The 12910-nt window shown below is 39.9% G+C and overlaps 2 protein-coding genes and 1 pseudogene across 5 annotated transcripts; 2 read left to right on the top strand and 1 right to left on the bottom strand.

Moving 5' to 3' along the window:
* The first annotated feature begins 491 nt into the window (after positions 1-491).
* Positions 492-2190, top strand: LOC149013909 (putative O-methyltransferase 3; annotated as a pseudogene). Its single transcript, XR_016174093.1, has 2 exons — positions 492-1570; positions 1689-2190. The product of XR_016174093.1 is annotated as a putative O-methyltransferase 3 (transcript).
* A 1736-nt stretch (positions 2191-3926) lies between these two features.
* Positions 3927-9113, top strand: LPA2 (low psii accumulation2). Of its 2 annotated transcripts, XR_016173924.1 has the most exons (3): positions 3927-4490; positions 8196-8918; positions 9030-9113. XR_016173924.1 is itself a non-coding variant. In XM_089158263.1 (2 exons), the coding sequence occupies exons 1-2, from the start codon at positions 4037-4039 to the stop codon at positions 8333-8335; spliced, it is 594 nt and encodes a 197-aa protein (XP_089014389.1). In that variant the 5' UTR covers positions 3927-4036; the 3' UTR covers positions 8336-8962. The 2 variants fall into 2 exon arrangements, 1 of the variants encoding a protein (XP_089014389.1); XM_089158263.1 differs by lacking the exon at positions 9030-9113 and having other exon boundaries at positions 8196-8962.
* Positions 9063-11651, bottom strand: LOC149013911 (amine oxidase [copper-containing] gamma 1-like). 2 transcript variants are annotated; one of them, XM_089158261.1, is made up of 5 exons: positions 10350-11651; positions 10138-10251; positions 9590-10039; positions 9379-9476; positions 9063-9289 (listed from the first exon to the last, which is right to left on the bottom strand). In XM_089158261.1, exons 1-5 carry the CDS (start codon positions 11649-11651, stop codon positions 9079-9081), a joined length of 2175 nt encoding a protein of 724 aa, XP_089014387.1. In that variant the 3' UTR covers positions 9063-9078. The 2 variants fall into 2 exon arrangements, with proteins under 2 accessions (XP_089014387.1, XP_089014388.1); XM_089158262.1 differs by lacking the exon at positions 9063-9289 and having other exon boundaries at positions 9375-9476.
* Between the last annotated feature and the right edge of the window lie 1259 nt (positions 11652-12910).

Consider the following 12910-nt stretch of genomic DNA (forward strand, 5'->3'; position numbering starts at 1 on the left):
ACAACTACAATATTTTTATGCAATAGTTTAATATGCTAAACCAAACCAAAGCGAACCAGACCAAACCATTTAGACACACTTGGGATTCGAACAACCTAATGTAATGTAGAAGTTGAAATTGGCTTTCTGAGATTGGAATCATGATGGTCACACATCGAGCATCTATATTGAATTCTGACCAACCACTGTGTTACACGTTGTTTATCCTCCATTTGGTTGCTGGGAAAGTAAAAGATCTTCGATGGTGACGACTGACGAGGGAAAAATTTACACACACCACTAAAACTTATCAATTCACAGACTGGTCTCTGCAGGCGTGAGCACTCAGACAAAGAAAAATCTGGGTGGATGTTTCCCTAGGCTGTCTGATTACCACGTGTCCTCTCATCAATTATTGAGGTATTTTTTTACAATTTAAATCTGTTTGTACTAGATAACTGACGGAAGTTTAACCGTCATTTGATTTTGACAGGAAGATTCGTCTCTGGAGAAGATCTGGTCCCTCTGGAAATTAGAGTTGAGGACACTGACTTAGTCTTGCAGGGTGCAAGAGTTGCAGAAAATTAGAGTTGAGGACAGAGTTATTGAGAAGAAGCAACGGAAATTTTAACTTGAGGACAGTTAAGTTACTTTTGCAGAGAAGTGATGGAAGGGAAATATAACTATTGAGGACATGGGTTTTGCAGATCAGGGCCTGGGCTGTGTGGTTGCAGTCTTTATAAACCGATGAGAAGGTGGGTTTCTGAGCATAGGTGAGGAAGAGTGAATTTTGGAGTTGTTGTAAAGAGTGTGATTAATGGCGATTCAGGGAGCTGAGAGAGATGAAGATCATGCATTAGCGCAAGCTCATGTATGGAAATACATATTAAATTTCATCAACTCAATGGCTCTCAAGTGTGCCTGTGATCTGGGCATACCTGATGTGATCGCCAGCCATGGCGGTCGACCAGTGACACTCACTGAACTGGCTTCAGCCCTACCCATTCCAGCAGTGAAAAGGGATTGCCTGCGTCGCCTGATGCGGCTTCTTGCCCATCATGGCTTCTTTGTCAGGCAGACCAGTGAAGAGGGAGGAGTAGAAGAGACTTATCTTCTCACTCCCTCTTCGAAGCTCCTTGTTAAGGAGAATCCCTTGAACCTTTTGGATTTCATGGAAGAAGAGATTCACCCTGTTTTTGTTGTAACTTGGCATCGGTTCAGCGAATGGTTTAAAACCGCTGAACAGAGGCTTTTTAAGATGACCCATGGCGTTAGCCTTTGGGAATATAACAGCCAACACCCTGAGATGAACGCTGTGTTCAACGCAGGTATGGCTTCTGACGCTCGTTTCTTGATGAATGTAGTGGTCCGTAAGTGCCCGGAGGTTTATCAAAACCTCAAATCCATCGTCGACGTCGGTGGAGGCACCGGAACTGCAGCTCGTGTGATCGCCCAAGCCTTCCCTCATGTCAGGTGCTCTGTTTATGACCTCCCTCATGTGGTTGCTACCTTACCCAAACCTGACATCATTGAAGGCATCGGTGGCAGCATGTTTGAATCCATCCCTCCCTCTCATGCAGTTCAATTCAAGGTACGTACCATCTTAATTAGATCCTCGTTCTCCTCAGCTGTCCTGCTCTGTTCTGTTCTGTTCTGTTGTTGAATTATTATTTATTTATTTATTTGGATCCTAACTGGGTCACTTTTAGTGGGTTTTACATGACTGGAGCGATGAGGAGTGCATCTCGATTCTGAAGAATGCAAAGGAAGCGATTCCATCAAGAGAAGAGGGAGGGAAGGTGATTATATTGGACATGGTGGTCATTGAGAATGGAGAAAATCCTGATGTGACTGAAACCCAGTACTTATTCGACATTTTGTGCATGGTTGATGTTGGGGGTAAAGAGAGAACTGAGCTAGAATGGAAGAAGATCTTCAACGGAAGCTGGTTTCACTGATTACAAGATCAAACCTGTTCTGGGTGCTCGATCTCTCATCGAGGTCTATCCATGATTTTACTTCCCAAGTCTTGTCTGTTCCATCCGTTCGATCTGGATCTCTACGGTGCTATAGCCTATAGGTGTAGAATAAACTTGCATGTGACAGCATGGAAGATTTTACTTATTTATGTGTGTGCCTCAGTTATCTTCTTCTTCTTCTTCACAAGCCTGTGTGGATTTATAATTATGAATGAATCTAGTCTTTTTTGTATCCAGCTTCCTTTCTTCTTTATTTCCCAGCTTCCATTATTGGGTTATAATCTGTGAAAAACACTATTATTTTCATTAAACTGGTAAGTTTAAAGGAATAAGACAAATCAGTAATAATCGATGCTGCTCCAGAAAACCAAAGGTGAGCAGAGATCTATTCCTTCCTGGAGGACATGCATGAATGGGGATTTTCTTTGATATCCGCGCCGGCGTATTATACCACTACGTATATCTAAAGTTAATATACGATTTAGATGAAATCGATGTACTCTTTTAAGTTAAAAACCGTAACCAATTTACAATAAGAAACTCCGGGAGGTGGTTCCTACTTGAAGTCAAATACCCACCACCAAAAATTACAAAGAACAAGGCCGTAACAAATTTGGTTACGATAAGACCCTACAGCATACAGAAGGCAATTGAGCTAAGCCTTCCATAAATCCTAGATTTTTTCCATCTCCGGTGACCGACAGCACCGGAGATTGTGGCTGTTCTTCAGAACTTCTATCCTCTCCATGAAAAATCTCAGAAAAAAGGGGGGGGGGGAATGAAAATCAACTCAATGTCCCAGTTCCGAGAAGCGAGAAGATGAGAAGAGGGCAAGGAACTTGGGAAGTTTTCTTTGTAAACCCTAATCCGATTCTGCAGTTTGAGTAGTTCTACTCTCTCTTTTTTAATTTTCACTCTAGATTACCATGAATGGGGTGAAGTCTGAATGGTTGCGTTCTATCATTTGATGGGGTTTTCTTTGTTTTATAAAAAGGTGAGAACTTTCTAGGATTGCTGAAGATAGGTTTGATTCCTGTTCCCAGTTTTTGAGGACCCAAGTACAGATACAGATGAGAGTGCCACCTTACAAGTTTTCTGAAGCAACTTGGCAAATTTGAGAGAAAAAAATGTACAGAGCAGTTCAGTTGACCAACATCATGCTTTTTTTGTTAGGGAAACTCAGGGTCTGGATGATATAGTCGCCGGAGAAGAAGGATGGCTAGGGTTTCATCCGAAAACTCGTTTTCCGGCAATTTAGTAAAAGTGGTATTTCTGTAAATTCTAATTCAGAAGGGGCGGGTTTTTGTAATATTTAAAAGAAAAGAAAAGAAAAATCTCTATACCTAGAAACTTAATTATAAATTACCGTGGGATTTTTAAAGGACAGGTGTTAGCTTTCCAATGAAATGGAATCATCAACACTTGTCGGAAAAAGAAGTGTGTTGAAGTATGTTGTGCTATGTATGGGACAACCAAACGGACCTTAACAAAAAGAAATGATGATGATGATGGATTCCTAAAACCAGCCACCACATACGTCTCTCTCATTCTTTTGCCCTTTTTTCCTTTCTGATTTTATCAATCCCTTCGCCACGTGTGTCTTCTAGATTTGTCGCTCGTGTTAGTTCACTCGGTTAGGGTCCCTCCGGCCCCCCGGGGGGGTTTTCCCACCCGGGTCCCCCCCCTGGGAAAAGTTTAGGAAAATTATTTTTTTCCCCCCTTTTTTTTTTTTTTTTTTTTTTTCCCCCCCCCCCCCCCCCCCCCCCCCCCCCCCCCCCCCCCCCCCCCCCCCCCCCCCCCCCCCTTTCCCCCCCCCCCCCCCCCCCCCCCCCCCCCCCCCCCCCCCCCCCCCCCCGGAGCAGTGCAAAATTTCAGTATTTTTACAAAATTAATGAATCCACATCAGGGGGTCTGTATTCCTTATAATGGACCTCATTTTTTTATAACAGAAGATTTTATTTATTTATTTATTTATTTTGTTTTTGATTTATCTGTTCGATGTTGCTCTGCCAATTAGATAAACCATACGATTCTGAAACGTATATTAAGAATCTGAGATCCTCGCGCACGGACGAAAAATGGCTTTATCGATCCAATCTTCGTGTTTCATGAGAAGAAATTCTCCAGTTCTTCTCCATTCGCAGTCACCCGCCAAAATGAGGTTAACAGTGAGGGTTGAATCATCAGCACCAGATAAGATCGGAAATGAAGGAACTGATGACGGTTCCCTTATGGCTCCTCCCAAGAAATCAACGAAAGCCGGGCTTGGCTTCGGTTCTTCTTCATCTTCTTCCTCCAGTGTTGAATTGAGTGAAACAGAGGGTACTGCTAGTAGCAAAACGAAGGGTAAGAGGAGTAGAGAGAGGACATCTTCCATAATTCGCAGAACTCCGGCGGAGAAACCCGCATTCCTCTCGCAGCAGAGTGAATCTCAGACAGAGGAGCAGTCGACGAATGAGAGTGCTTTTCTACTCACATGGTTGGGTCTCGGTTCCCTCATCTTCGTCGAGGGTATTGCTCTCGCTGCCTCAGGTATATTTCTAATCGATTTCCAATTAGGATTTGTACTGATAATAGGTTTTGGCAATTGACATATCTCTAATATCTGTTTTCCTGGTTATTCATATCGTGTATTCTATGATACAACCGTCATTCTAGATTGATAGGTGATTGATTAGCTTGGGAAGTTGGATATTGAAGAAAAAAAAATTGTTGAAAAAAAGGGATGTTGAAAAAAAGAAGGTATCTCTACATGAGAGAAAATGTAGGAAAAGTTAGCAGCAAATGTGTGGTTTGAGAGACTAGTGGTAGTTCTATAAATCAGTTACTGATGGGATGACAGTGAAGGATCCAGTTGACGTTCAACCAGACTTGAACTTCAATCTATCACTGTAATTGTAGAAAAACATGAACCTAATACAATATGGGAAAGAATGGAAGTCACATTACATACAAAAATTCATGTGGTTCAGCTAGATTGCCTAGGTCTAAATTGAGATTTAAGATCTGACAGCTCTCTCAGATCAGTTATGGAAAAAGAGTAAACCAAAAAAAAAAAACACTCAAGCTTCATCCCAACTTAATGAGGTTAGCTACATGGATGCAAACAAAAAGAAGTAGGGAAAAAAGAGCTCTAAACAAAAAAAGGAAAGGAAGAAATGTGGTAAGAAATGAAAGATGAAAGTAAGAGTACCTAGGCACTGCCCAGAAAGTCAAGAGAATCTCAGCCAAATGGGATCTACCACATGAGGCTTATCTGAGGTCATAGATGTTACAAGACCTAGGTTCTACATGTTCTCCCCTGCAACTTCTTCTAGTGTCATTTTAGGACATCCTCTACTAGTATATTTGGAAACCTTACACATGATCTTACCAGATCACCTATATGTATGTCTATTTAAAATTTATCATCAGTGCCTTCAGCCCTCAAGGGAATCAGCACACTTGCAGAATTTACAGAATACCAAGACATTAAACTACCAATATCTCCACCTTGGCTTGAATATTGTCAAGCCTCTTGCAAAGATTAATTGTAGATGCCTCTTTCGTCATACCTCCATACAGGTATGAAGTCACACTTGTCTGGCGCATAACAATTTGTAACATAGATCAAGTTCAAGGACTCAGATATCCCAGTGTCCAGCTTGGTGAGGTTAACACCCAAGGTGTGCCGATTCCTATAGCCCTTAAGAATTGACATGCTTATGCATTTGACAAAATTTAAGACATCAAGGCAATGGTGGGGTTAAGGCATGCAAGCGGTCACTATCCTTAATTATAGGTTCTTTGTTCTTGTGAGTCAGTCCTTGGTATGTGTGTTGCCTGCACCAACATATTTTAGTAGCAACCCGAATGGGATTTTCTCTGAGAGCTGTGATGTTATATCTGTGGGCTTGTTTCAGTAGGTTCAACCTGGTATAGGAGTATTTATATTATTTACTTGTCATATTGTAAAACAAGAGTGATACTGGAGGGGTTTCTACTTACAGTTTCTAGGTAACAGTTTTCTAGTACCACTTTTTAGCATTTTTGACAGATCTCCATTGTAACTTGGTTCTTCCATTTCATAGTGAAACGTCTTCAGCTTTGCCCGTGGACGTAGCACATTGCATTGGTGTGAACCATGTTATATCTTTGTGTCATCTTGCTCTCTTTTTTCCGTTCCTCTGTTCATATTTTCTTTCATGTTCATCTAACAAGTCCCACAATGATAAAAACCTCAATAAGGCTCCTCCTGTTTTGTTGCACTCAATAACCGTGCCTTGTCATAACTCCCAGGCCTGTCCTTAACAATACATGTAAACACTCCTTGAAAGTGCAAAGAGACAAATCCTGAACTGACAATAGAACCTGAGAGAATAAGCGAGCAAGAGAGATATTCATAAGATGTCCAAAACAACCCAAGAGAGATACTCCCACCATAAAATTTTATAACTTGGCCAAAAGCTGGTAAGGCAACTGAGCACCTTCAACAGTCATATAATAGACATATTAACTGTCCAACATCAGGAAACTTTAACTAACACATGCTGGTCAACCAGAAGACTTGAAGAAAAAAAGCATGTGAAAGAAATACATGCATGCTCCATGTGGGGATTGGAAAACAAAACAAGAGGTGTTTTGAATCGTTAAATTCATTTTCAACTTTTTAAAAAATACAACAGAAGAGATAATGGGGTATTTAGGAGCTTATGTAGAGATGAATATTTTTAAGCTAACTGAATGTGCCATGGATTGGAGAAACAGATTGAGTCTTCACATGAGTTTGATATTGATGTCAATGGTTATGTAAATCTTCTCTTTTGAGATAAGAATGATAGATGGGGTAAATCTTCTCTTTTGAGATAAGAATGATAGATGGGGTAAATCTTCTCTTTTGAGATAAGAATGATAGATGGGGTTATTGTTTAAATGTAGTAAAATGGGATATCAAAAGCCAAGGAATCTTTTAAAATGAAAGGGCAGATTTATGTGCGGTTTAATGTTGGTGGAACTATATCAGCCGTATAATGCTTCATAATGGCTAGGGTCATGCATATTATGAGAATTTTATTACTCTGACAGTGAAAGAATTAAATCAATCAGCCTATTCTGGTGATCATAGACTGCTGTAGAGCGTGAGACTCCTAATAAAATAGTGTGAACATACTATTCCAGGAACTACTTATACCTGTCCATGGTTTGTCTCCTTGCCTTACTAGTCTAAGACAGTGAATAGCTGTCCAATGGTACCTCCCCCCCACCCCAAATAAAATAAAATAAAAAGGGGAAGAAAAAGAAGAAAGCTGGGAGTCTGGGTATAAGAAATATGTTAGTGGGTTGTGTACTCTTTCTTTCCATCCATTTCAAAAGTTATCTGAATCGTCAAATAACCAATTTGGCTTAGGTATGTACAAAATCTTAGTGGAATCTACCTGTTAAGTGGAGGATTCCACTATATCTTGATGTGGACCTGTGGAAATTTTGTAATTGATGTCATTGGACCATCATTATTGCTAAATACTCCCACTAGTTTATATGGTTTGATTATGCCATTTCCCTATTTTGTTCCACCCTGTTCTATGAGTTTACTGCCAATATATCTGCACTGCACATGCAGTGGAACATTTGATTTTCTAGTTCTAATATCAAACGTTTACATGGCTTCCATAACTCTTGCTGGTAAAATATTTTTCGGATTCTGATGGTGGTTAGCTAATCGGTGTTTCTCTATTTATATATAACCTGCCCATCCCACAAAAATGAAGCATTGGTTTTTTTAATGATCCTTGTTATTTTATTCATCCAAAAAAAAATGATCTTTGTTATAGATGAATGAAGCTTCATTCAATTTTGGCATCTATAAAGAGTATATATTTTTAGAAATTATTTTGGTCAGACTGGATATGGTAAAAGGAATTCAGATGGCTATAGCAACCATATTTGAGGATCCCCTTGAACCACAATTCCCATTTAGTTATGTAGGGTGACTGACAAACAACTTGCATTACATGTATAATTATGGTATTCACTGGTTAATCTCTGTCTGTTATTAGCTTTCAGTTTCTGATTGGGTGCCACCTGACAAAACTAAGACTTGAGTCCTAAATTTCATCCATTACAGTTCTTGGTTTCTAGTTTGGCTTGAAAACGGAAGTTTTGGACTTTTTTAATTGCATCTATGTTAATCTTGCCATCCAGGTTTATCTACCACTTGGCATCCCTTGAGTTAATCTTGCCAATTGTCTGCTTGTACAGGCTTCCTGCCAGAGGAATGGGATCAATTTTTGGTGAAATATTTGTATCCATCATTCACTCCAACGGTTTTCTTGTTTGTGGGTGGGACCGTCACATATGGTGTTTTGAAGTATTTGCAGAATGAGAAGAGGGAAAGCTGATCATACTACATACGGCAACTTTGTAGAATTGGGTTGTAACAAAGCCAGTGTTAAGTACATATAGCCATTGAATGTCTTCTTCTGATTTGCATTTACCTTACCTTTATACAGAGAAAATTAGCAGAACGATGAGAAAGGCGAACTTGATAACATAGGATTATATCTAAATCCAACCTTTACAGATTAACCATGTTCTAAAAAAGCAGCACTCTTCTTTAGCTCAAATTTCCTCAGGACCTGATGCTATGCACTACGTCGAATCACACTGGTGAATATGATTGAGCATTTTCAAGCTAGACGCTGGGATTGTAATTTGGATTCTTACTCGTTTAAACTTCTAGCTTGTTACTAACCATTTCTTTTCTGAATCATTAACCTTACTGAATCCCATTGATAGATTGACCAAGTAACAGAGGAAAACGAAGCTTGTCAGTACTATATATTAACGTTTGAAACACATGCATTTGTTTTAGTACCACTGAAGAGGTTTTCTTTTCCAATTGAAGAGGGATGTTCCATGAGTACAAATCTTACAGAGGGTGTTATCTTCACATACAGAAGAGGGAAAGAGAACAGAGATGAGGTTGTTACTTGTAACTTCCTACTTCTACTACTCTTCTTTTCTTTTTAATTTTTTAGCCCCTTTGCTATTCCTGTTTATTCTTAAAGGGAAGTAAACCTCTTTCATGTGCAGTTGTCCCATGCACATTCATGCCGTGTTGGTATATTAGGCCAAGATCTTGTCAAACTGAAGCAACTGCCTTGCAAACTGGTAGATCTTCCTCGACATTTGGTGGCGTGTGGAGAATGGGATTGCTTTCGAAGAAATTGACTGGCTTTAGCTCAAAATGTGAAGAAACAGTAGGCATGATGGGGAAATCCTCTTGGCATGGTATGTGATGAAATCCCAATGTGTACCATAGCACAATGTCTTTGTTCTCAATCGCCCGGTTCCTGAAAGTATTATCAACCATCAAACAGTGGGTCTAAATTTTCTTTATTTGAAATGTCACAGGTAATGCTTGCTTCTGCTGATTTATTACCTCTCAGACCACACAGCAAGGGTGTCCTCTCCTTTGCTCTGGTACACAAAAAGGCCACCTGCCCATTGCTCACTTCTGTTGTAAGGTGTCACCCATATCTGCCAAACACAAAAACAATCTCATGAAGGTAAACTTTAACTTTAACCATGCATCTAATTTGATCATATATAATGTAGTGAAGGAAGGATGTTTTTAGATTTTTCATTATTACCTGGTTGTTGGTGAATGCTCCTCGCATCTGTGGAGGGTCATGGAGATCCAGTAAGCTTGCAGCTGTACCCCCAGCTACAACCTTGTATCCAACTGGGTTACCTACCCTGGTCTTCTTTGTTGGGTTAATTACATGGAATTCTGATGGGTCATAGAGCTTCAGCTTAATCTGGGCATCCTTCTCTGTCTTGGCTACATTCCTTGTGGCTTTCAAGTAGCTCCTCCTAGGTGATTCTCCTGGAGAGGTCTGTTTCCTTGCCAGATTCACTTTGACGAAAGAATTATCAGAGCCATCGACATCCATGTCGAGGTAGAATGTGATGTAGTGATCGTGAATGACACCGATGACATTCTCCGACAAGAGTGTGCCGTAGAGTTCTTCTTCCGTTGGTACCTGGTTCATGTTATCGTATTTTGTACCCTTCACCATCAGTATCCCACTCAGCCCAACCTGCAATTAGTTGGTTCGTTAGGTTTGGTTCAGTTTTGGTTGGACCGTACGTACCAGTTTGGCTGGTTTATTTCGGGTTGAGTTTTCTGTGGACAAACCTTGATACGGAGAAGCCCATCTTGCTGGAACTCCCAATCCATGATATAATCATAGTTGGCAACGGAAGCTGCCATTCTTACTACAAGCGTCACCTTTGGTCTCACTTCCTTTATCTGTTATACCCCACAAGCCAAAAGCCAAAACCGACTATTTATGTATAATGGAGTTTGAAAATTCTAAAAAAAATTCTAAAATGATATCTATCTCTTACCGGCAAGCCGGTGATGGGGCTTTCAGAGTGGCGCCACCCAATATCTCCGGCATAACTTTCGAACACACACACCATGTTGGATCGGACGAAAGGCTTTCCGTCCGCCGCCGTAAACACGCCGTCCATGTAATAAGCATTTCGTGGACAATCGTTAAGCGGGTCAAGCGGCATGGCCTGAAGTCCGAACCCGTATTCCCCAGCATCCATGTAGGTTTTGAAGTACCAAGCATCGGTAGGATCCATGTAAGGCACAAACAGCTCTGAAGTCAACCCTTTGTACATCACGTTCCTCATCTCTCCCGTCTCCTCATCTCTCACCATGGCTCTCGAGATGATCACACCAGCTCTCGGGTCGGGTTTCAAGTGGAATTCCCAGTTGGCCCACTTGACTATATGCTCGTTTTCCACCTTAAAACTTGGCCCTTTCGGCTGCTCTAGCGATATCGGGTTGAGAAGCTTGACCCGCTTGTTCTGTGCTGCGTAACGATAATCGGTGTTTGCAGATTTCGGGATTGGAATATCACGGCCAAGATCGGAAATCTCCACCACCTCTTTGGTATCCATATCCAGAAGCACCGTGAGCCCTTCGATGGGCCTCATGTAGAAATTTGCCGTTCCCTGCATCGAGTAACACTGAACCTTGATCAACCTTCCCTTCTCTTCCTTCTTCCCAAACCATCCAGACGAGATGGGTAGGCAAGCAAGGTCCGCTAGATCAACCCCTCTGTCGAGGATCGTACGGTTGAAGTCACCGTTGGATAATGGAGCCCACGTAGCAGAAGTCATGTCTTCTATAGTCATCATAGGGTACCCCGCCGGCGAAGCTACAACTTCGCTGTGGATCACCTTGCTGGATCCTAAATCGACGGTGATCAGGTGGCTCTGGCCTTTGGCAAGGGCCACGACAGAAGCTTTTCTGGGTAGGAGAGGATCGCCTTTCTTCCATTTGAGAACCAAATTCTTCTCTGGTTCTTCAAGAACTAGAGTGTGAATAGTGTAGGGAGAAGAAGAGAGAGAAGGGTGAGAAGAAAGGATGGTTCTTGCTTTATTGATTTCTTGTATGGTAAGAGGGTCAAGCGGGTGGAGAGGAAGTTGGGTTTCATGGTTGGTGCGTTTCTGGTTCCATCTCCTTCGGTCGTCCTTGGTAGTAAGGTCCGATTTGGGAAAGAATCGGTTGCCGGAAATCAGCTCTGCATCATCATCAGAGGGAGTTGGGAGTTGAATCAAGGAGCGAGTTATAAGAAGAACCAGAAGCCCTGATACAACAAGAAACACAAAGCGAATGAAACCTTTGGACTCCATTTCTGGAGCTGCAGCAAGAAGCCAGCACACAGAGAAAGAAGAGATAAGTGTGAGAGAGGACAGTGACGAGCTATTTCAAGGCGTATTCATGTCAACTTATATGATTCACTGAAGAAAAACGCACTTCTGATCGTGACAAGTGCAAGAAAAATATCAGGTCATATTTTATATGGAAAAATATAAATTACGTATTATTATATGGTATATCATATGAATCTCGTAAAACGAAAATATCGAAAATCCCAGTATAGACTGTATAGTGCAGTTTGATTCTGACAAGTGGCTATCAAATGGTAGCGTGCAACATGTCGCACAGGTCAACAAAGAGGTCGTAGATTTGATCTTATTTAATGGTATATTAGGCAATACCTCCCTCTCTAATATATGAAAAATTATCAGTTTTCAAAAAAAATATGTTTAATAGATTTGGATGTGAGAAAGACTGGTTTGTTTTTGTTATTTGGCCCTAAAAATGGATTGAGGGCGTCAATTGGTTGCAATTAATCAATCAAATATTATTTTAATTTAGTTTATACAGTTGAATTATAGGGGAGAGTTTTATTATCACGAAGAAAATCTCTGAATTAAAATATAAAGAAAGAATAAAATGAAAACTTCTTAAATTGAAAATTAAAAATTAAAAAAGTCAACCACTAATTTGTGGTATAAAGAATTGATTACAAATTAAACTTCTTAAATTAACAGATATGTTGAAATTTGATGACTTATTTACAAGTAGTGGATATGTCTCAGATCGGACCTTTATATATATATATATATATATATATATATATATATATATATATATATATATATATATATATATAATATATATATATATATATATATATATATTTATTTATTTATTTATTTATTTATTTATCAGAATAATTGTTTTTTAATTCTTACGGAAAATTTCCATCCAAGGTCCGATTAGATCCCATAAGTTCTCTTTTTTATTTGGTTTTGATTTCATTGGCAAAAATATTAATTCCTAATAAATAATAATTAGATTGATTAGTTAATTTAATAAACAATGATTCTTCCTTCATAGGCCAGCTGATATTTCAGATAAATAAATAAATAAATAAAAGGGGGACTAATCATGTAGTATTAATTGGTTATGCTCAAATGAATTAACAAAAGCACTACTTGCTATTCAAATAAATAGTTTACTTTATCTTGTGAGAAACGATGTGGCAAATGAAAGAATAATGAACCAAGCAATTAAAGTTGGAAAATTTTACTTGTATCGTACG

The sequence above is a fragment of the Hakea prostrata genome, chromosome 6, assembly GCF_041222555.1.
Source record: "Hakea prostrata isolate BN-2017 chromosome 6, UWA_Hpros_2, whole genome shotgun sequence".
Classification (NCBI taxonomy): Eukaryota; Viridiplantae; Streptophyta; class Magnoliopsida; order Proteales; family Proteaceae; genus Hakea; species Hakea prostrata.